At 38.2% G+C, this 24407-nt stretch overlaps 1 protein-coding gene across 4 annotated transcripts in view; it reads left to right on the plus strand.

Annotated features, from left to right (window-relative positions):
- Positions 1–24407, plus strand: part of RNF145 (ring finger protein 145) — a 65921-nt gene that overhangs the window by 22849 nt on the left and 18665 nt on the right. For 3 of the 4 annotated variants that reach the window (XM_089906145.1, XM_022566003.3, XM_089906146.1), the window contains 3 exons: positions 12896–12987; positions 20661–20896; positions 23384–23559. In XM_089906145.1, the coding sequence (XP_089762271.1) occupies positions 12896–12987; positions 20661–20896; positions 23384–23559 (504 nt within the window). Of the gene's footprint in view, positions 1–6849; positions 7010–12895; positions 12988–20660; positions 20897–23383; positions 23560–24407 lie in introns of all 4 variants that reach the window. The other variant, XM_022566004.3, reaches the window with a different exon arrangement.

The raw sequence follows: 24407 nt of genomic DNA on the forward strand, positions 1-24407 counted from the left end.
TCCCCATAGCCCCTCCCTCTTGCTCTCCCTCCCACCCTCCCAATCCCCCCCCTCTAGGTGGTCACAAAGCACGGAGCTGGTCTCCCTGTGCTATGCGTCTGCTTCCCACTAGCTATCTATTTTACATTTGGTACTGTATGTATGTCAGTGCTACTCTCTCACTTCATCCCAGCTTCCCCTTCCCCCAGCCAGTGCCCTCAAGGCTGTTCTCTACGTCTGCGTCTTTATTCCTGCCCTGCCATTAGATCGATCAGTAGCACTTTCTGAAATTCCATACATATGCGTTAGCATGCAGTATTTGTTTTTCTCTTTCTGACTTACTTCATTCTGTGTGATAGATTCTAGGTCCCTCCACCTCACTACAAATAACTCAATTTCATTTCATTTTATGGCTAAGTAATATTCCATTGTATATATGTGCCACGTCTTCTTTATCCAGTCATCTATTGATGGACACTTACGTTGCTTCCATGTCCTGGCTATTGTAAATAGAGCTGCAGTGAACATTGTGGTACATGACTCTTTTTGAATTATGGTTTCTCAGGGTATATGCCCAGTAGTGGAATAGCTGGGTCATATGGTAGTTCTATTTTCAGATTCTTCGGGAACCTCTATACTGTTCTCCATAGTGGCTGTATCAATTTACATTCCCACCAACAGTGCAAGAGGGTTCCCTTTTCTCCACACCCTCTCCAGCATTTATTGTTTGTAGATTTTTTAATGATGCCCATTCTTACCGGTATGAGGTGATACCTCATTGTAGTTTTGATTTGCATTTCTCTAATGATTAGTGATGTTGAGCATCCTTTCATGTGTTTGATGGCAATCTGTATATCTTTGGAGAAATGTCTGTTTAGGTCTTCTGACCATTTTTGGATGGGATTGTTTGTTTTATCGATATTGAGCTGCATGAGCGGCTTGTATATTTTGGAGATTAATCCTTTGTCAGTTGCTTTGTTTGTAAATATTTTCTCTGATTCTGAGGGTTGTCTTTTCATCTTGTTTATGGTTTCCTTTGCTGTGCAAAAGCTTTAAAGTTTCATTAGGTCCCATTTATTTATTTTTGTTTTTATTTCCATTTCTCTAGGAGATGGGTCAAAAGGATCTTGCTGTGATTTATGTCATAGAATGTTCTGCCTATGTTTTCCTCTAAGAGTTTTATAGTGTCTGGCCTTACATTTAGGTCTTTCATCCATTCTGAATTTATTTTTGTGTATGGTGTTAGGGAGTCTTCTAATTTCATTCTTTTACATATAGGTGTCCAGTTTTCCCAGTACCACTTATTGAAGAGACTGTCTTTTCTCCATTGTATATTCTTGCCTTCTTTATCAAAGATAAGGTGACCATATGTGTGTGGGTTTATTTCTGGGCTTTCTATCCTGTTGATCTATATTTCTGTTTTTGTGCCAGTACTGTACTGTCTTGATTGCTGTAGCTTTGTAGTATAGTCTGAAGTCAGGGAGCCTGATTCCTCCAGCCCTGTTTTTCTTTCTCAAGATTGCTTTGGCTGTTCGGGGTCTTTTGTGTTTCCATACAAATTGTGAAATTTTTTGTTCTAGTTCTGTGAAAAATGCCGTTGGTAGTTTGATAGGGATTGCATTGAATCTGTAGATTGCTTTGGGTGGTATAGTCATTTTCACAATGTAGATTCTTCCAATCCAAGAACATGGTATATCTCTCCATCTGTTTGTATCATCTTTAATTTCTTTCATCAGTGTCTTATAGTTTTCTGCATACAGGCCTTTTGTCTCCTTAGGTAGGTTTATTCGTAGGTATTTTATTCTTTTTGTTGCAGTGGTAAATGGGAGTGTTTCCTTAATTTCTCTTTCAGATTTTCCATCATTAGTGTATAGGAATAAAAGAGATTTCTGTGCATTAATTTTGTATCCTGCTACTTGACCAAATTTATTGATTAGCTCTAGTAGTTTTCTGGTTGCATCTTTAGGATTCTTTATGCATAGTATCATGTCATCTGCAAACAGTGACAGTTTTACTTCTTCTTTTCTGATTTGGATTCCTTTTATTTTTTTTTCTTCCCTGATTGTTGTGGCTAAAACTTCGAAAATTATGTTGAATAATAGTGGTGAGAGTGGGCAACATTGTCTTGTTTCTGATCTTAGTGGAAATGCTTTCAGTTTTTCACCCTTGAGAACGATGTTGACTGTGGGCTTGTCATATATGGCCCTTATTATGTTGAGGTAAGTTCCCTCTATGCCTACTTTCTGGAGAGTTTTTCTTGTAAATTGATGTTGAATTTTTTCGAAAGCTTTTTCTGCATCTATTGAGATGACCATATAGTTTTTCTCCTTCAATTTGTTAATATGGTGTATCACATTGATTGATTTGCGTATATTGAAGAATCCTTGCATTCCTGGGGTAAACCCCACTTGATCATGGTGTATGATCCTTTTAATGTGCTGTTGGGTTCTGTTTGCTAGTATTTTGTTGAGGATTTTGGCATCGATGTTCATCAGTGGTATTGGCCTGTAGTTTTCTTTTTTTGTGACGTGTTTGTCTGGTTTTGGTATTAGGGTGATGGTGGCCTTGTAGAATGAGTTTGGGAGTGTTCCTCCCTCTGCTATATTTGGAAGAGTTTGAGAAAGATAGGTGTTAGCTCTTCTCGAAATGTTTGATAGAATTTGACTGTGAAGCCATCTGGTCCTGGGCTTTTGTTTGTTGGAAGATTTTTAATCACAGTCTCAGTTTCAGTGCTTGTGATTGTTCTGTTTATATTTCCTATTTCTTCCTGGTTGAGTCTCAGAAGGTTGTGCTTTTCTAAGAATTTGTCCATTTCTTCCAGGTTGTCCATTTTATTGGCATAGAGTTGCTTGTAGTAATCTCTCATGATCCTTTGTATTTCTGCAGTGTCAGTTGTTACTTCTTTTTCATTTATAATTCTGTTGATTTGAGTCTTTCCCTTTTTTTCTTGATGAGTCTGGTTTCTCAATTTTGTTTATCTTCTCAAAGAACCAGCTTTTAGTTTTATTGATCTTTGCTATTGTTTCCTTCATCTCTTTTTCATTTATTTCTGATCTGGTTTTTATGGTTTCTTTCCTTCTGCTAACTTTGGGGTTTTTTGTTCTTCTTTCTCTAATTGCTTTAGCTGTAATGTTAGGTTGTTTATTTGAGATTTTTCTTGTTTCTTGAGGTAAGATTGTATTGCTATAAACTTCCCTCTTAGAACTGCTTTTGCTGCATCCCAATGGTGTTGGGTCATCGTGTTTTCAGTTTCATTTGTTTCTAGGTATTTTTTGATTTCCTCAGTGATCTCTTGGTTATTTAGTAGTGTATTGCTTAGCCTCCATGTGTTTGTATTATTTACAGATTTTTTCCTGAAATTGATATCTAGTCTCACAGCTCTGTGGTCGGAAAAGATACCTGACATGATTTCAGTTTTCTTACATGTACCAAGACGTGATTTGTGACCCAAGATGTGATCTGTCCTGGAGAATGTTCCATGACCACTTGAGAAGTGTATTCTGTTGTTTTTGGATGGAATGTCCTATAAATATCAATTAAGTCCATCTTGTTTAATGTGTCATTTAATGCTTGTGTTTCCTTATTTATTTTGATTTTGGATGATCTGTCCTTTGGTGAAAGTGAGGTGTTAAAGTCCTCTACTATTATTGCGTTACTGTCAGTTTCCCCTTTTATGGCTGTTAGCATTTGCCATATGTATTGAGGTGCTCCTATCTTGAGTGCATAAATATTTACAATTGTTATATCTTCTTGGATCGATCTCTTGATCATTATGTAGTGTACTTTTTCTCTTGTAATCATCTTTATTTTAAAGTCTGTTTTGTCTGATATGAGAATTACTACTCAAGCTTTCTTTTGATTTCCATTTTTTCAGTCTATATGTGTCCCTACGTCTGAAGTGGGTCTCTTGTAGACAGCATATGTATGGATCTTGTTTTTGTATCCATTCAGCCAGTCTGTGTCTTTTAGTTGGAGAATTTAATCCCTTTACATTTAAGGTAATAATCAATATGTATGTTCCTATTACCACTTTCTTAATTGTTTGGGGTTTGTTATTGTAGGTCTTTTTCTTCTCTTGGTTTCCTGCCTAGAGAAGTTCCATTAGCATTTATTATAAAACTGGTTTGGTGGTGCTAAAGGCTCTTACCCTTTGCTTGTCTGTAAAGGTTTAATTTCTCTGTTGAATCTGAATGAGATCCTTGCTGGGTAGAGCAATCTTGGTTGTAGGTTTTTCCCTTTCATCACTTGAAATATGTCCTGCCACTCCTTTCTGGCTTGCAGAGTCTGTGCTGAAAGATCAGCTCTTAACCTTACAGGGATTCCCTTGTATGGTATTTGTTGCTTTTCTGTTGCTGCTTTTAATATTTTTTCTTTGTATTTAATTTTTGATAGTTTGAGTAATATGTGTCTTTGCATGTTTCTCCTTGGATTTGTCCTGTATGGGACTCTCTGTGCTTCCTGGACTTAATTTTGACTGTTTTCTTTCCTGTATTAAGCAAGTTTTCAACTGACATCTCTTCAAATATTTTCTCAGTCCCTTTCTTTTTCTCTTCTTCTTCTGGGACCCCTATAATTTGAATGTTGATGCGTTTATTGTTGTCCTAGAGGTCTCTGAGACTGTCCTCAATTCTTTTCATTCTTTTTTTTAACTCTGCTCTACAGTAGGTATTTCCACTATTTTATCTTCCTGGTCACTTATCCATTCTTCTGCCCCAGTTATTCTCCTATTGATTCCTTCTAGAGAATTTTTAATTTCATTTATTGTGTGGTTCATCATTGTTTGTTTGCTCTTTTGTTCTTCTAGGTCCCTGTTAAACGTTTCTTGTATTTTCTCCATTCTATTTCCAAGATTTTGGATCATCTTCACTATCATTATCTGAATTCTTTTTCAGGTCGACTGCCTATTTCCTGTTCATTTGTTTGGTCTGGTGGGTTTTTACCTTGCTCCTTCATCTGGTGCATATTTCTCTGTTTTCTCATTTTGCTTATCTTACTGTGTTTGGGGTCTCCTTTTCACAGGCTGCAGGTTCGTAGTTCCCCTTGTTTTTGGTGTCTGCACCCAGTGGCTAAGGTTGGTTCAGTGGGTTGTGTAGGCTTCCTGGTGGATGGGACTAGTGCCTGTGTTCTGGTGGATGAGGCTGGATGCTGTCTGTCTGGTGGGCAGGACCACGTCCACTGGTGTGCTTTGGGGTGTTTGTGAACTTATTATGATTTTAGGCAGCCTCTTTGCTAATGGTTTGGGTTGTGTTCCTGTCTTGCTAGTTGTTTGGCTTGGGGTGTCCAGCACTGGACTTCTCTGGTCTTTGAGTGGAGCTGGGTCTTAGCGTTGAGACGGAGATCTCTGGGAGAGCTCTCGCCGATTGATATTACGTGGGGTCAGGAGGTCCCTGGTGGACCTATGTCCTGAACTCGGCTCTCCCACCTCAGAGGCTCAGGCCTGAGTCGCGGCTGGAGCACCAAGATCCTGTCAGCCACACGGCTCAGAAGAAAAGGGAGAAAAAAATAAAATAAAGTTATTGAAATAAAAAATAAGTAAATATTATTAAAATTTAAAAAGTAATTTTAAAATAAGAGAGCTGCCAAACGAATAAACAAATCCACCAGTGATAACAAGCACTAAAAACTATACTAAGATAAGCATAAAAAGTCAGAAACTAGTCTGTCACATACAGCAAACCCCAAGTCTACAGTTGCTCCTAAAGTCCACGGCCTCAATTTTGGGAAGATTCCTTGTCTATTCAGGTATTCCGCAGATGCAGGGTACCTCAGGTTGATTGTGGAGATTTAATCCGCTGATCCTGAGGCTGCTGGGAGAGATTTCCCTTTCTCTTCTTTGTTTGCACAGCTCCTGGGGTTCAGCTTTGAATTTGGCCCCACTCTGTGTGTAGGTTGCCCTCTTGTGTCTGTTCTTTGCCCAGACAGGAGGGGGTTAAAGGAGCGGCTGATTAGGGGGCTCTGGCTCACTCAGGTCGGGAGGAGGGAGGGCTACGGTAGTTATAATTGGAATGTGGGGCAAGCCAGCGTGATGTTGCACCAGCCTGAGGCGCGCCATGCATTCTCCTGGGGAAGTTGTCCCTGGATCACGGGACCCTGGCAGTTGTGGGCTGCACAGGCTCCCAGGAGGGGAGGTGTGGATAGTGACCTGTGCTTGCACACAGGCTTTTGGTGGCTGCAGCAGCAGCCTTAGCGTTTCATGCCTGTCTCTGGTGTCCGCGCTGATAGTCGTGGCTTATGCTGTTCTCTGGAGCTCATTTAGGCGGTGCTGTGAATCCCCTCTCCTCGCGCACCCCGAAACAATGGTCTCTTGCCTCTTAGGCAGTTCCAGACTTTTTCCCGGACTTCCTCCCAGCTAACTTTGGTGCACTAGCCCCCTTCAGGGTGTGTTCAGGCAGCCAACCCCAGTCCTCTCCCTGGGATCCGACCTCCAAAGCCCGAGCCTCAGCTCCCAGCCTGGTCGGCACCGATCCTCTGTGCGGGAATCTCTCTGCTTTGCCATCTGCACCCCTCTTGCTGTGTCCTCCTCCGTGGCTCCAAAGCTTCCCCACCACCCTTACCCCAGTCTCTGCTCGCGAAGGGGCTTTGTAGTGTGTGGAACCCTTTTCTCCTTTACGACTCCCTCCCACTGGTGCAGGTCCCGTCCCTATTCTTCTGTCTCTGTTTTTTCTTTTTTCTTTTGCCCTACCCAGGTACTTGGGGAGTTTCTTGCCTTTTGGGAAGTCAGAGGTCTTCTGCCAGCGTTCAGTAGGTGTTCTGTAGGAGCTGTTCCACATGTAGATGTAGTTTGATGTATTTGTGGGGCGGAAGGTGACCTCCACGTCTTACTCCTCCGCCATCTTGAAGGTCCTCCATCCATTGTTGTCTTATTTTAAGAAATCGCCACAGCCACCCCAACCTTCAGCAACCACCACCCTGATCAGTCAGCAGCCATCAACCTTGAGGCAAGACCCTCCACCAGCAAAAAGATTATGACTCGCTGAAGGCTCAGCTGATGGTTAGCTTTTATTTAGCAACAAAGTATTTTTAAATTAAGGTACGTACATTTTTTTTTAGACGTCATGCTACTGGACACTTAGTAGACTACAGTATAGTGTAAACGTAACTCTTATATGCACTGGGAAACCAAAAAATTCATGTGATTTGCTCTGTTGTGGTATTCACTTTATTGTGGTGGTCTGGAACTGAACCCCCAGTATCTCCAAGGTATGCCTTTACTCATATAATGAAGCTGATTCTCCTTAAGTGAATAAAAACTAGTTTCGAATATGTTTATAAAATGGGTATAACTTGCACTTCACAAGAATTAAACTTTAGAAAATCCATGGGCACAGCTCAGTTAGTATGAACATTTAATATTAATATTCTAATTGAACTCATTAGAATTTGATAAATGTCAGGTTCTTTAATACTTAAAATTCTAAACTATGCTTTTCATTTTGAGTGATCTAAGGAATGTATTTTACAGCGTCAACCCTACTTTAAAATTGAGACTATCCAGAACTACAGGGAAAAAAAGAGAAATTGTACAAAGTGACATGACCATTACTGTGAGAGTGTTTTCATGGTTTATATCCACAGTTAAGTGTTTTTCTCTAAAATTTTAAACTTCATTATTCTTAAATGCCTTGTGTTATTGTTAGGTTTATGAACCAATGTATCAATTTTGTACATGTATGACTTAAGAGCCCATGGGTCTCAAATGATAAAAGTGTACTCTTTTTCATCCTTGTCTTGGGTGTGTAACTATGATTTCAAATGTAAAACTTTCCCAAGAGTTACTTATGTGTCAATACAGATAACTAGGTCTGCATTTTATGAAAGCTTGTGTAATTCAAAGCTATAGATGAGGGGTTGTCTCTTTTGGAACTGTTAGCATTTTGGGCTGTGTCATTCTTTGCTATGGAGCAGTTGTGTGCATTACAGGATGTTAACAACACCCTGTCTCTGCTAACAGATTGCAGAATACCCTTTCCCCACAATTGTGAAACCAGAAAGTACCACTAATTGCCAAACGTTGTCACCCGGGGAACATGATTTTTTCATTTGAGAACTGTTGTTAGATAAAGGAATTGTAAAATGAATTTTATCATTATATACTCAACTCCTAATTTTGACAGGAATAAAATTGGTCCATTTCAGTGTCAGATATGTTCTCTTCTTTTGAACATTATCAGATCAAGGCACTAAATATTTAGTAGGTGGTCAGAAAGAAGCTGAAGAGAGAAAATAGGGTGGCCGTGTGGCAGAGAAGATTTAAATGATGAAACTGGGTAGATGAACTGTTCAATTGCTAGTACAATGCTTAGGGTAGGTACTCAAATCCCGGTGTTTGAACATCTCGGAATTCCCTAGTGGCCCAGTGGTTAGGACTCTGCACTTTCTGGTTGGGGAACTAAGATCCTGCATGCTGCACTGTGCGGCCAAAAAAAAAAAAAAAAAAATCTCATTATCTGGGATCTCTTAAATTGAGCAGTGCCTTTTTTTCGCACATATTGCGAAAGATAACTTGGAGGGCTCACGACTTTGTTCTGTGTACAAATAGATTAGGTTTCTTTGGAATTAATATTGTTTGAAAGCTTTAAGTGGCCAGAATGTACAGATTGTTCCTAGGTTGTTCAGTGACGCAGCCAGGTTGCTTGAGAGACTTAGAAATAAAGGTCTTTAATCAGCTGATGAATTGATAAGCTCCTAGGTTTTGTTGTTATTTATTTTTTTATAACTTGTATACTTCTCTTTATAGCAAGAGTTTTTCCTATTGTAAGCTATCCTTGGGGCTCTTTTTATACATCTTACACATTCCTTATGCCCCCAAATAGTTGCAACCAGGAAAGTAGTCTACCACAAGGGGTGTAGAGAAGTGGATTTTCAAAGTGTTCAGTTTACTGGTGCTCAGCGTTAATTGTTAGCATTGCACAGATTGCACAAGTGAAAAAAGAGGTTTAAGAAGGGGAAGATTTTATTCAGTTACAAGCAGAATGCAGGAATTCTTGTTTCTGACTAACTTAATGCATTCTATTCTTTAAATCTAAATTTAAAAATTCTGATACTGCTTTTGAACATCTCATCTGATTCAGTCTTAAAATAGGTATAAAATTCTGTTAAAAATAGTATTTCATGGCTCTTGCCTCAGAGTAAATTTTGGCCTAAAATGACTCATGGAATTTTGGATAATTCTTTTCTCTGGATCCTTCTTATTTAGGCTTACTGTCTTGTTTTTTACTGTTGTAAGTGACCCACTCCGTTGAAACTGAGTAACCAAGAGTTTTCATTGCCAGCATGAGATTCCCTGAAGTTGTACATCACTTAGATATAGAGATCTTTGTTAATGTTGCCAGTTTTTTTTTTTTTTCACCAGTTTTTCTGTATAGTTTGGGAGGCAGTGCTCAGATTCTTCTCTCAGAAGAGATAGGTAAGTAGTGGCTGCTTGGCAAGACTAGTAGTTTAGCCTCCACCAAAGCCACTGCCCTGGCTCTGGCAAGCCAAGCTCGGCCAACCCAAAGGGGCTGCAGGCCTTCTGAGTCTGGCTGTCTTTACTGAGGTGGGGCCTATTGGTGAGTCAGCCAAACAGAGAAATTCTGAAGACTGTCTTGAGAGATAGGAGTTGAGCAAAGGGGAGAGGGTCTGAGGTGCCTAGGAAAGATGTTAATTTCTTTGGTAGGGTGATTGTTGCAATGACAGGTCGGGCAGTCCTGGGAGAGGCTGCAGCATTGAGAGAGAGCTGTTCATAGGGTCTTAGAAGAGGGCAAAGTGGGAGAGCTAGTGGGCGGAAACTGCTTAAACTCAGGGTGTTGTCATTGTGGCCTAAAGGTTGGTGATTATTCTGGAATGTAGTCGTCCCTTAGTGTCCTATAATCTCAACAAATCACAGAGTAATGAAACACGGAAAGAGAAAAAGAACTAAAAAGAAAATCATAAAAAGAATTAGAAAGTTAAGAGGAAACTTTAAAAACAACAAGAAAACCACCAAAGAAACATAGGGTTGGATAAAAGAAAAGGAAATAGTTGCATTAAACCCTTTAAAATAACCCTATGAAATAGAATGAGAGGTAAAGTAAAAAGGCAGAAAAAACTAGCTAAATGGAAAAATATGAATCTAGAAGTGAAGATAATAGAAGATAATTTTTAAATAGAGTTGTGAATATAAAAATAAAAATTTAAAAGACCATTACAGCATTATATATTTTTTTCTTACAGCATTTGTCACAATTGTAATTTAATAATGGTTAGCATGAGTATTTGTTTAATGTATGTCTCCTCTCCTGGTTTGTAAGCTTCATCCTAACAGCAACTGTGTCTTTCTTGTCTACCGCAGTATTTTCAGGGCCTAGCAGTGTGCTAGCAACATAGGTATACAGCAGATTCTTTTTGAGTTAGAATAAAAAAGTATAGAAAATATTAATTTTCCTTAGAAGTTTTGTTATGTGAAATTAGAATTTAAGGTAAGGGGCTAAAGAAAAACAAAGAGGCTTTTAAAAAGAGGGTAAACTAAAGTAGGCTAGGAAATAATACAAAACAGTTAGCAAATGTCTCAGCAATAAGAAATTCTTGATAATGTTGAGTTTCCTGAGTTTCTTATGAAACATCAGTAATATGATGACAAAAGCAAACATGTGAGAGAAAATAAGACAGGGAACTCAACTCTGTCATCTCCTCCCCTTGCCCCTCTGTGTGAGAGAACTCCTGGGACTGAGGTCCTTTTGGTCCGTCTTTTGGCTTTTCCCCTTGGAGGTAGTGCTCTTGTAGGCCCCCCTTTTTTACTGAGGTGAAATTCACATAACAAAATTAAGCTTTTAAAGCGAACAGTTCATATAGTACGTTCATAATGTTGTATAACCGTCACCATTATCTAATTCCATTTTCATCACCCCAGAATGAAACCTGCTACCCTTAAATAGTTGTTTCCATTCCCCCTCCCCCCACCTCCTGGCAAACACCAACCTGCCTTTTGTCTTTATGGGCTGTCCCTGGCCTCTTTTTATTTTTTAATTTAAATTTTTTTAAGTCTTTATTGGATTTGTTACAATATTGCTTCTGTTTTATGTTTTGGTCCTTCAGCCGCTAGGAATGTGGGATCTTAGCTCTCTGACCCAGGATCAGACCTGCACCCCCTGCATTGGAAGGCGAAGTCTTAACCACTGGACCGCCAGGGAAGTCCCACGTGGCCTCTCTTTATTAAACTGGATCTATTTGAGAGGGATGTGCTATGGCCAAAAAGAAATTATTTGGCTTTAAAGGCCTAGGTAGTACTGGGACTCAGAGCTACATCTCTTTTAAATATAAATTTATTTCTTTAATAGCATTTTCAAAGACTTCGTAAACGTACATGGTAGTTATGTGTCTATTTTAAACTTCATAATTCTCTTAATTCTTTAGCTTTCTGTCTTAAAGCTATATAAAATATAATAATTACATTGACGGTTACCTATACTACTCTAGTAATCAGATATTTATATATAATTTGCATGTGTAGCGTTTGTGTCTCTCTACATTAAAACAGGATTTCAACCACTGACCTTCTGGAGTGGGTAATTCTTTGTTGTGGGGGCTGTTCTGTGCACTGTAGAATGTTTTAGCAACATCTTGGCTTAGGTGCCAGTAGCACCCCTCCACCCTTCCAAGCTGTGACAACTAAAAATGTCTCCAGACATTGCAGACTATCCCTTCAGGGGCAAAATCACCCCTGGTTGACAGCCACTGCATTAGAATCATTCCCCTTGAGAATTTGGCTTTCTCTTTACTAGAAAGAGACTTTATTTGTTACAAATAATCCTCCTAGAGTTATAGAGGAGAATTGCAAAATCACCCAAGAAGCTTAGTCATTCATTGGTTTTTATAATTGTTCCCAAAACTGCTTTAAATTTTTATTTTAGTTTTTAATGTTGATTTTTGGCAATACTCTCCTTGCTGATTTTGTAAAGGTCATTTCTTGTTTGGCTATGTTATGCTAAAGGAATTCAACTTGATTGCCTAATAGGAAGCAATTTCATGGAAAAAGTAAATACAGCCATCTGAGTTTTTCAGAAATACTTGAAACATTAAAACTATTAAAGTACAGTGAATAAAGCATTCAGCAATTGAAGAAAGGGAAAATTTTTTTAACACAAACTTTCCTACTTTGATGTCAGAAGAACTTAAGACAATCATGTTCTACTATTACCACTGAACTTATTGATAATAAAGTAAATTCTCCCTTTTTGTGCTTCCTGCCTCTGCCCTAAAAGTTCTGTTTTCTCAGAGTGTAAAGGCTCTTTGGCCAATACTTAAATCTTGTTATTTCTCAGTGATCAATGTTAAATGAATTAAGTTTTAAAAGGAATATTTGATTTGATTTATCTCAAAATAAGTTTGTAGCCTACAAAATATTATAATTCTAATTATAGATTCCCTGTAGACTTGAAAGTGACAGTTTTTAAGGATTGTCCTGCTACAAGCTAGTTTGCTAGCTAGTTTGTGATTTTACCTGTAACTAATTAAGTATAACTTGGGACAAAACTTTGGGGAAAAGAAGATGGGAGGGATGATGGAAGCTAGTCAAAAGAGGGGAAATTCAATGTAATAGTATTAGGTGTTATCAGTTAAGTAGTAGGGTTGAGAGATGGCATCTCAACTGGCTTTTTCCTGGGCATAAATTATTTAATAAGGTCGTGGGAAGAAAGAAAATCCCACAAAGTGGAGCTTTGGCTGCTTCTCTGCATAGTAAAATTCAGTTTCAGTAAATTCTGTTTCCAGTGCATGGACGAAGGAGATGAAGGCAATCCCTCTATAATTTTTTGTACCTAAAGTTTTCCTTAGTATAGATGTGGATAGAGGTGTTATTAACATAATATGCTTTTTATAAGAATGCTGTGCTATAGCAGCTTCTATCTCCCATATGTGCTTGGAATGTATCTAATACATTCTTATCATTTTACTTATTTAGGGACTACGTTAGGAGTGAACTGGAGTCCGCCTATGAAGGACCAATGTATTTAGAACCTCTCTCCATGAATCGGTTTACCACAGCCTTAATAGGTAAGTATTATAAAAGAATTAAAAGTGTACGTAGGAACCAACCAATCTTAATTACTATTTTCTAAAATTGGTTCATACTTAATACAAAAAATTGGAAAACTCAAAGTTATTCATGATGACTTTCAAAACATAGCCATTGTTAAATGTTAGTCTTTTTCTTTCATACATAGGTGTTTCTTATTTTACATGTTTATGATCACATATAGCCTGTAGTTGCTTGTGTTTTTTTAAGGGTAATGTAAGTATTTGGGAAGATTAATTTTAAAATAAAGCTAATAATTACTTTGTAAGATTAAAATGAAATATGTAATGTCTTAATATTGTTTACTGTTGTTGAAAGCCATTATCCTATAGTCAAAAATAAAGTGCCAGAAACATCAAGAACTTGAGACATGATTGAAATATTCAGGTAGCAGAATGCTTAAAACAGAAGTGTTGGCTAGGACCCCAAAACAATATAGATACAGTCCAAAGTGAAATACTAGACCCTACCATGCCAAAGTTGCAAAAAAGAAAGTGAGAGAAAACCTCTCACTGTTGTGGCCTCTCCCGTTGCGGAGCACAGGCTCCGGACGTGCAGGCTCAGCGGCCATGGCTCACGGGCCCAGCCGCTCCGCGGCATGTGGGATCTTCCCGGACCGGGGCACGAACCCGTGTCCCCTGCATCGGCAGGTGGACTCTCAACCACTGCACCACCAGGGAAGCCCATAGTATGTAATTCTTAAATTCACCCATGTAGAGGGTGTTAAGAGGTTGAATGTTGGGATTTGAAGGAGGATTTCTTTAGGGAGCTGTTTTCTCTGAAATACCTGCCGGGCCCTTCTCATTTAGAGAATTTAGTGGTAGACCATTTGGAGACACATATTTTTTTGTGGCTTAGGGGGGATACTACAGACTGGTGTCCAACCTAGGCCTGCAATATCTAAAGCTACACCATCCAAAACAAGCCACATATGGCTTGTGAGCCCTTGAAATGTGACTAGTCCAAATTAAAATATACTGTAGTGTAAAACACATCCAATTTCTCAAATGTAGTACAAAAACGATGTAGACTGTCTTGTTAATTTTTTAATATAGATTGAATGTCTATGTGATAATATTTGGGAAATATTAGGTTAAATAAAATATATTATTAATTAATTTTACTTTTTTTTTACCTTTATAAAATGATGCTACCAGAATATTAAACATTATATATATGGCTTGTATTATAATTCTAGTCTGATATAAAGGCCAGCACTGGGCTGGCTGGCTGGCTGTTGAGTTTCTGACTGTGGAGTGAAAATGTCTTGAGAGGTTCTCCTGTATCATCTAATCTGTGTAGGCAAAGGATGTTAGTTTACTGTGGACTAGATGAGGGCCCCAAGAGTCAATGGAATTTTCTTAGGTCCTCCCAAGAGGGCCCTTATAAAGGATGAGAAGACTCCAACAGGGATTGAATTTAAGGAGCTGAGGAAAGAACCAAAAATAGCCAGAGGAGGGTACATAACAAGCATCAAGGGTACTGCAGATGAGAGATCCGCAGTGATGGGAACAATCAGAAGAATCCTTAAAAGTGCCCAGGAGAAAGGAGATCGATCCATTTTAAATACGCCAACTGCCGGGAGCACCAATACCGTACCATTGTAAGAACATAGTTCAGTAGGAATTTTCTACTTCCCTCCCTCTCCTTCCCTGCCTGCTTCAGTCGTGAGTAAGTCAGGAAAAGAGTGAGATTGTGCTGGCAGAGAAAGAGGAAGATTGCCTTAACCTCTCTACTCCCTCTCACAATTGCAGGTTTTGTTATGCCGTAGGAGGCCTCAGCTGGAATAAAGGAAAACCCTCAACTTTAAATCAGTTTCAAAGTTTTGTTTGTTATTAGATTGAGATTAGATTAGATTAGATTAGATTAGATTGTATAACCTGTGCTAGATAGAAAAGGTATGGGACTTGCCTTAGGGGCAGGAGAACACTCAGTTCACAGAGTGGCTTTTAAGACAGTAGGACACAAAAATAATGTTGCTTTATGGCTATATCCCATGAATTGGTATATTCAGTAGTGGTGACATCCAAGTATGAAAATATTTGCTAGGTTAGAAAACTCATGAAGTGTTCTCTTTTATTCTATAATGGACGCAATTTAGTATAAATCTGTATATTTCCTTAAATTTTTCCTATCAGTGGTTATGATAGTGTGTTTACTCAACTAAGATTCAATTAATTGGAAATAAAACAAAATCCGTAAACTATTAAGTAGCAATTTTCTTTAGACTTTGATTTTAAAGTAACTTTCTACTCCTTTTTTCCGTTTCACTAATGAACTTTTAATGAAAAATTAAGTAATTTGAATATGCCATCATTTCTTAGGATTACAGACTTCTTGGAGATAGTTCTTACAGTGGAATTCTGAAATCCAAAGAGTACATTGTGATTTTGATTTATTCAGAATTGTCAGTTGGAATAGGCATGTCAAGTTAAACAACTTCCTTTTCTTCTGGAGCTATAGGAAAGATTTCCGCTAACAGTATGACTCCTTCCTTCTTTCACCTAAATAAGAGGAGTAGTCTTCTCTTAAAGAGAATCACAGCATATGAGTCATAGTCTTCTGTGAAAGAAGATAAATGAAGCCTGTAACCCCAGAGGTGAACACCGAATGTGCTGTCCTAGACTTATGGGAATTTTCAGAGCTTAAAGGAAGTTTACAGCATGCTGAACAAGGAAATTTTTTTTTTTTAAGAAGAAAAAAGAGAATTTTATTTGAGCCAAACTGACGATTATAACACAGGCAGCAGATTCTCAGAAAGCTCTGAGAACTTGAAAAAGGAAATTTAAATATCATAGCTATGAGTACAGTGAAAGTAAGACGTACCAGAATGAAAATTCCTAATCATTCCTAATGTTAAAGCATTTCCTCTGAGTATTTTATTTCTTTCAGAGTTTTAGCTAATTTTTTAATCAGAGAAATATAGTTACTTTTAAAAGTCAAGAAATACCACAATTTTATGATGAAAATCGGTTTTCTCCTGTACCACTCCTCTCTACTCTCAGGTATCATTCCGCAGAGGCCTTTCTCCTTTTAACTCACCTAACTTTTCCCTGCTGTTTTCTCTTTTGTCCCTTTCTGGAAATTCTTTTAATTGGTAAGGTTCCTCCCACATTGAGCCCCTAATTTTCTTACTGTTCCATTTTCCTTTTTCTCTCTCTCTGTCTCTCTCTTTGTCTTACTTTCTGAGATTTCCCAACTTTATCTTACAACCCTTTTGTTGTTATATATTTTAATATCCTGGAGTTTGTTTTCTTTTTATTGTGACAGTCTTTTAAATTTCTTAGATATATTATTTACTTTGAAGCTTTCTTTTTTTTTTTCGTGGTACGCGGGCCTCTCACTGCTGTGGCCTCTCCCGTTGCGGAGCACAGGTTCCAGATGTGCAGGCTCAGTGGCCGTGGCTCACGGGCCCAGCCGCTCCGCAGCATATGGGATCCTCCCGGACCAGGGCACGAACCCGTGTCCCCTGCATCGGCAGGCGGACTCTCAACCACTGCACCACCAGGGAAGCCCCTGAAGCTTTCTTTTGTTCCTTGCGTTCTCTCCATTTGTTTTGGTCTTTGCCTTACCTGGGACAGCAGTATTTCTTAAGCCTGGATTAGAATCACCTGGTTATATTACATAAAAAATTATAAATACTGATGCCTAGACCCCATATGAGGCTGATAAACTGTAAGTTTTACTTAAATATCCTTGTGTGATCATTTGTATTAAAGTGAGTTATTAAGTTGTCGATTGGAATCTCTTTAAGGCTTACCAACGGGTATGTTTCACATTTGGTGTCAAGTGCGACTGGCTGTTTTTGGGGGCACCCCCCTAAGTGTGTGTATTTGTAGGTCTTTTCACTTGGACTTGGGTCAGTTTCCCCAAAGAAGAATCTTTCTGTCTCCTGTAGGGGAGGCTAGTGTCAGTGACAAGAGCTGGGTGGCAATTAACATGGCAGCAGTGTTTGGAGATCTAGAGTGATCTCATCTTTCTGGGTGCAGACTTTTATTTTAATCTCCATTTTTCATTTGGGCACTGCACCTCACCTCTGCCCTGAGCTGTGCACGGTGCCCAGGAGCCTATTTCAGCCTTTCCGGAGAGCAAAATTCAGTCTTCTTCTCAGGGTGGGGAAAGAGTAGTGGCCTGATAGTTGTTATCTAGCCCCTAAGATTTTGTTGACTTATCTTACTAGGTGGCCTCTTCTCAGTTTTCTATTTCTTCCTTTCTTTTTTTTTTTTTTTCTGAGAGTAGAAAGTGAGATTTATTGAGTACACTGCAGGAGAGACCAAGAGGGGGTCTGCACTAGGGGAGAGAAACTGGGCTTCTTTTATGGTCCCCTCTGGTCACCCTTGGATTAATGTTCCACCCGTTTGGTGGTTAGGGCTGGCTGTGTCATAGCTCTATCTGCCTGGAATGCCAACTGCTTGTGACTACTGATAATTTCCCGTTGCGGGGAGAGTGCATTTGTCTTATCTTAAAAGGACCGCCCCAGCCTAAGATGGCTGTTCTTTTGTTAAGCTCTACATTTCCCCCCTGTCAGATCAGCAGAGTCAAATCATTGACATCTGGGCAACGACATCATCTTGGGCTACTTCCTGCTGAGAAAGGGCAACATTGGGTCCCAGTTGGCTTTGCTGGTCGGCTGTGGGGCTGTGGGATTCTGTGTGAATAGAAATTTTGGGAGGCCTGTTTGAGAGTAGTCAACTGTATTGATTCTAGGGGTTGGAATCCTTGTCTTGTCACCATTTGTAGCTTGATGGAATGAAGTTGGTTTTGTAGCAACTTGTTTGAAGTACTTGGTGACGTTGGTGGATCAGGATGGAAAGAGAAAAGAGGATCTCACAGTGTGCCTGGATTTGCCCCAGAAGATCTGCCGCTGCCGAATGCATCAGGTGTTAGAAGTGAGGAGTCCCAAAGCTAGGCCCAAAGGACACTACCACCCCATCGGGCAGGGACAGTCAGTCGATATGGGACTGGGCTTTAGGTCCGCCAGGGAGTCAGGATGTGCAATCCCTGGTCTCCAGGGACCTTAGACCATCGGCAGTGTTGAAGAGGAGAAAAGACTTTCCAGAATGTAGCCCTTGGGGTGACAGTGAGTCGGAGCCCGTCTGGAGACCTTGGGTCCCGCTGAGCAATAACCCTGGCCGGGGACCTTCGATTGCCCCAAGTCATTAGGCCGATCACTACTATTGGAAGACTGATTAGAAAAGGCAGAGAGAGGCATTCCCTGTATGGGCCACCAAAATGCTGTGGAGTGTGGTGATGGGGCTGGCAATGTGGGTGGTAAAAGAATTTACCGAGCCAGAAGTGAGGGTAGAAAGCGAGATCTATTGAGTACACTGCAAGGGAGCAGAGGGTGAGAGCAAGCTGGTGGGGGGGGCGGGAGCTGCCTCAGTTTTCTTTATTATTAGGTGTTTTTCTCTTTCTTAATGCCTTTATGAATGTTATTCATGTGATTTGAATATCAGTTCTTTAAAGGCTAAAATTAATACTTTGTGGGAAAAAATACCACATATGTTACATACAGTGTAGTAGATTGTTAATAAATTTTCAGCTTTGTATAAAAATAGTTGCAGTTTTTGAATTCTTCTAACAATAATATGGATAGAACACAAATTAGAATCTAAAAATATTGTTTTGCTTTTCATTGGCAAGAAGGAAGAGAATCTGACTGATTCTTAAATTAATTTGGAAGATGACATGTTCAAGAATCTCTAAGAAATTCTGAGAGGAGCAATAAGAGGAGACTTGTCCAGTCAGTGAAAAGGAATAGTGGGCACTGTCATCAGAGTAGAGCACTGAAAAAAATTAGCAAGTTCTGACACAGACACAAAATATACAGAAGATTCTGAAGTATACCAAAGTGGCATTTCAAATTAATGAGAAAAGAATTGGATGATTCCAATAGCTAGTTTTGAGACAACTGACTACACATCTGGAAAAACAAACATAGGTTTTTACTTTTTACCTTATTCTAAAATAATTTCCATATATATTAATTTTTAAATTAAAGAAAATATAGGTGATTACATGTATAATCTTGAGTAGGGGGAGCCATATAATTAACCATGGCACCAGAAGTAGAAACAATTAAGGAAAAGATTGATAGGTTTGACTCTTTATAATACAAACTTCTATACTATGAGAGAAAAAAGTTATTAAAATACTCAAATGACAGATTGGGAAAATAGAATCATATGATAAAGGAGGTTAATATCTCGATCAAACAACAGAAGGCTACATATCCTAGTAAAATAATAGACAAAGAATGTGAACAAACGTTTTGCCAAATAATTGCAAATGCGTTTACATGTTGATTGGCCAAAAAGTTCGTTTGAGTTTTTCTGTAAGGTTACGGAAAAACCTGAACGAACTTTTTGGCCAACCCATTACTTATTGGTAATGTTCAGTGCTACTGGTAAACGACAAAATACAAATTTAACAAAAACTTAGAAAATATTCCTTGCCCTTCCCTTTCTTAAATTATTTTCACTGTTGACAGGTAGGTGAGAAAATGGGCACCCCTGTACACTGTGTGTTTTGTGTCTGTAGGGCAATTGACAGTATGTGTTAAAAGCCTTAAAAAATGTTTCTTCTGACTCAGTAATCCCACTTATAGGAATTTAGGCTAAGAAAATATTAGGAAATGTGCTCCAAGTAGTTTATACAATGATGTCATAAATGTACAGGCTTATTCATAACAAATCATTTTATAATTATGAAATATTTGAAAATAGTCAAATGCTAATATTGTCATGTGCATTCAGTTTTTTAACTAAAAAAACAACAAAAGCCTTTATTTATTTATTTATTTGAGAGATATATGCATAATATGTATTAAATAAAAAAAGCTGATTGTGTGTATGCTATAATCTCCTTTATATAAAACATTTGTGTATATTCACATGCATAGAATAAATCTGAAAAGGTAACAATATGAATAACTTTGAGCACTGCCTAGGTTTCAGATAAAATGCTAAGGCTTTACGTGCAATACTTTATTTAATGAACACGACATTAACAGTACTACCTTTGGGTGACAGGATTGTAGGAGATTGAGGCTTCTTTTTCCTTCTTACTTCTCTGTATTTCCTAACTTTTCTATAATCATGCATAATCCTCTGTGAGAAGAATTTGTTGTTTAAACTTTTCAGTTTTAACTTCTCATTATTGAGTCATTTGGGAAGGCTTGCATGGTCCTGTAGAAGCAATTAAAGATTGAAAACCTCAGAATAAATCTTGTCACAGCATGATCTTGGACAAGTAACTGTATCTCTTGGATTTTATACTTTCACCTCTAGAGGAGAACAGTTAAATATTGAGGGCCTTTGTAAAAGGAGCTAAATATATTTAGTTGTAACTGAATTCTTTTTTGAATGAGACATTTTAAAAAATTGCCATATTATATATGCCACCTGGAATGTGATGAAGACCAGTGGATATTTGTGCTGCTTCTTTTAAGTCAGTCCTAGGGAATGGGTGCTCAAAATTCACAGAACATGTAATTTTGGTCAGATGAAATTAAAATTTGATTTAAAATATTATCTAAGAGATCCTAACTAAACTCCTTCAAAAGCTGTGTCATCATCCTTTTCAACAGTGTTTTGTTTTTATTTTGTGGATACCAAATCTCGAAATTAAATATGTTCCCCCCCCATTTTAGGTCAGTTGGTGGTGTGTACTTTATGCTCCTGTGTCATGAAAACGAAGCAGATTTGGCTCTTTTCAGCTCACATGCTTCCTCTCCTAGCACGCCTCTGCCTTGTTCCTCTGGAGACAATTGTTATCATCAACAAATTTGCTATGATTTTTACTGGATTGGAAGTTCTTTATTTTCTTGGGTCTAACCTTCTAGTACCTTATAACCTTGCCAAGTCTGCATACAGAGAGTTGGTTCAGGTAAGACTGTGTAGATAAAATTCTACATAAACGTTAAGTATATTAAAGATTTAGTTCACTTTTATTTCACAGTCATGGTCATGGTAACATTATGTTTGACAGTTTCAAAATAGTAACTGTTTTCAACCTAATTAGGAGCATCTGAGATTCTTTATTAAGTTCTATTGAGAGGCAGTAAAGTGAAGTAAGTGCTTCTCCAGAAGCAGATGGTCTGGGTTCTCACTCTGATGCTGCTGTTTACCAGCTGTGTAACCTGGGGTTAGTCACTTAAGTTTGCTTATCCGTAAAATGGAGCTAATAATAACTGTTGTACTTAACGCATAGGGTAGCCATGAGATTTGAATGAGTTCAGTGCCAGGTAGATGAAATTCAGTGTTAACTACGATAACAAAGACAAGAATGTTGTAGAATTGAATACCTAGAGGTCAAATCCTGTTTTTTTCCTGATTATAGCCCTACTGTGAGTACAGTTTTTTCCTTACGTTTGTTTAATAGACTGAGAAGTTAAATAGTTCTGGGCTATGGTACGACAGATTTCATTTAGATGTGGTGCTTGGACTGATTTTGCCAACATAACGTGCTTCTGTCTCTCCTACTTTTATCAGCCTTTGCTCTCAAACAGATTACTTCCAGACACAAACAGTAGGTATTGAGGAGATAAATAGTTCTATTTGATTTAATCAGTGAATTTCACTATATAAAATAGGTCTTAAAACTGACATTGGTATAAAGAGAGTATTAAAATGGGCATTCTCTCCTAGCTCTTTACTGTGTGCAGCTCTTTACTGTGTGCGTGACCCTAAGGTACAGGAAGCTTTCAGATTGGCCAAACTGATACTACTAAATGAATCCTTTCCTTGTTGTTATTGTTGTGGCCCCAGGGGCAGATTTCCCAGAAAAATTTCCTAAGCTCTTGGCCTTACCCTGATTCTACTGATTTCTTCATCTTACATAATGATTAACTTGAGCAACTCTCTTGAAAGTAGATCTTCAGAAGAAGATGAAGTTATTTTCATACTCTCATTGAACAGTTTCTTCGTGGGGAAGCGTTGTTGTATGCAGAGTCAGAATGATGCATTTATGTATTTTTTATTTGAATTCAATCTTGTGGAACTACCCTGGTTTGTAAGAAGTGGTAGATATTCAGTAAATATTACTTGGATACTGTTTATTTAGTCACCATAAGGACAAAGCCTCCATTTTTCAGTGTCATGTTTACCTTCTTGGTTGCCATAAGGTTCTTGTAGCACAAGGTGTTGCAGTTGAAAATAAAGTATAGGTTACGAAATTCGTGACCTGGAAAGAATTGGATAGACAAGAAGTGGAAACTGTCAGGTATTTTAGTGGACTTTTCCTTGAATGGAAAGAAGGAAAAGTACTCTACCTCTCAGTGATTAGTTTGCTGCTAATAGTAATTTTGCAGCTAACTGGACAATTTCCTTTTTCTTTCAATATTTTCTAGTTGGGAAAAAATAGGGGTTAATCGTGACTCAGTTTTAGAAAAAATATTTGATTTATAGATGAAAAAATGTAAATTTAGAATAAGCTACAAGTCAGTGTATTTTCATTTAAGGTCTTTATAGTTTTTGAAACATTCTGGTGTCACACCGAGCATGCCGGCAAGCCAATTGGCTGCTTAGGTTAGAGTTTGTAACCTACTTGGCAGAACCTTGTTGTGTTACCAGGGTCCGGTCCCTGGCTTAGTAACTCCAGAAACTTGGCTACAGCTGTACTCCTAGGCTGAATCAGATTATGCGAATTAATTCCTCCTAATCAGTCTCATAAGAAATTGTTTTATAAACTAGACAGCTAATTTATTGACTTATAGTAGTTTAATAAACTTTTTTTAGGTGTACCTTTTTCCCTGGTGTTAATACACTTGGCAAACCAAATCATTTGAGAAATGTTGCTTGATAAATACACAGTAGGAGCAAGGGGAATTGATTTGTCTGAGGGAAAAGACTTCCTGTCTTTGCTCCATAATAAACTTCTCCAATGATTATTCTGTCTTCCATCAAACTACTTCTCATCTGTGACCTTCCTGAATAAACTCTGGAAAATTCTTTTATATTTCCCTTCCTCCTAGCCCCTCAAGCAGTATTGCATCGTTCATGCTAGTCCTGATCATTTTGATTAGACATGAGTAAGTTTACCAAGGCTCCTCACACTCCCTTGACGTAGTTGAACTCTGACTGTGACTTTATTTTGACATTATCCCTGAACTGCTGGGCAGTTTACTGTTGTCATTTGATGAATGTGTGTCAACTGTTAATAATAATGCAAAGTCAGAAAATTAACAAAGACATGCTAATTCCTACTTGTATGTATAGAGCTAACTTTGAAGGAATTTAGTTGAAATAATCTTGCAAGAAAAGAAAAGCTACTCAGTTTTTCTCTTTCAGTACTTTAGGTTAAACTCTTTTGTGTTTAAATGTGTTTATTGAAGTGATACAAGGTGTTTTCCTAAAGTCCTATTTTCTTACTCAGGTAGTGGAGGTATATGGCCTTCTAGCCTTGGGGATGTCCCTGTGGAATCAGCTGGTAGTCCCTGTACTGTTCATGGTTTTCTGGCTCGTCTTATTTGCTCTTCAGATTTACTCCTATTTCAGTACTCGAGATCAGCCTGCATCACGAGAGAGGCTTCTTTTCCTTTTCCTCACAAGGTAATTAATAAGAGTATACGATACTATATATAACCCTAGGAAGAGAAAACTTTGATCTAGGAATAGTAAGTTTTTCAAATTAACTTTTGTCGGTCTTTTTATAGTGCTTCATATTCAATTAAAATAGGATTTTCACTCAGTGGATGCCTAGGTCTGGCAATGTAGGGAGGTGCTAATATAATAATGGTGGTATATTTGGCTGCACTGTAGACCGTAGTACAGCAAATGATTTGTGGAAAGGTATGTAGCAAATTGTAAAAATGTTTTTTCAATTTCAAGTTAAACTGCTGGAAAAGAAATATGTTACTAAAAATAACTATCACTTTACTTGAGTATTTAATATGTGCCAGCCACACTAATAAACACTTCTTCATACTTACTTTTATAGCAGCCCTGCAAGAAAGGTACCTTTATTATCATTAGCATTTCAGAGGTAAGGAAACTGTACCAAGAGTAACTTGCCCAGGTGCCAGTGGCAAAAGAAGGGGTGCTGACACTCAAACCCCATCTGAGTCCAAATCCTATGACTTACCTATACACTTTCACTATGCCCTGTTATTTTCAGTGTTTTGCTTCCGTATTAATATAGAGTCAAATAATGGTAAAATGAGTATATCATAGTATTTTACTATTTAACCTAAAGGAATTCTAAGACTTGGTTTCTAAAATAAATTATTTAAAAAAATCTTAAGTCATTAGAGTCCTTTTTCCACCTCATTATCTTTGTTGTGAGCTTATCTAGACATTTGTCACTGTTAAATTCCAAGTTTCCATCTCAATCCCTCAGAATCTAGCAGATGGGTCTACATCTTCATTCCCTGGCTCATTGTCACTTTAAAAGGCAAGAA

Source organism: Delphinapterus leucas, unplaced genomic scaffold (assembly GCF_059928025.1).
Source record: "Delphinapterus leucas isolate spDelLeu-1000000601 "Yukka" unplaced genomic scaffold, BTC_Dleu_Yukka2 spDelLeu_asBTCV2_sq79, whole genome shotgun sequence".
Classification (NCBI taxonomy): Eukaryota; Metazoa; Chordata; class Mammalia; order Artiodactyla; family Monodontidae; genus Delphinapterus; species Delphinapterus leucas.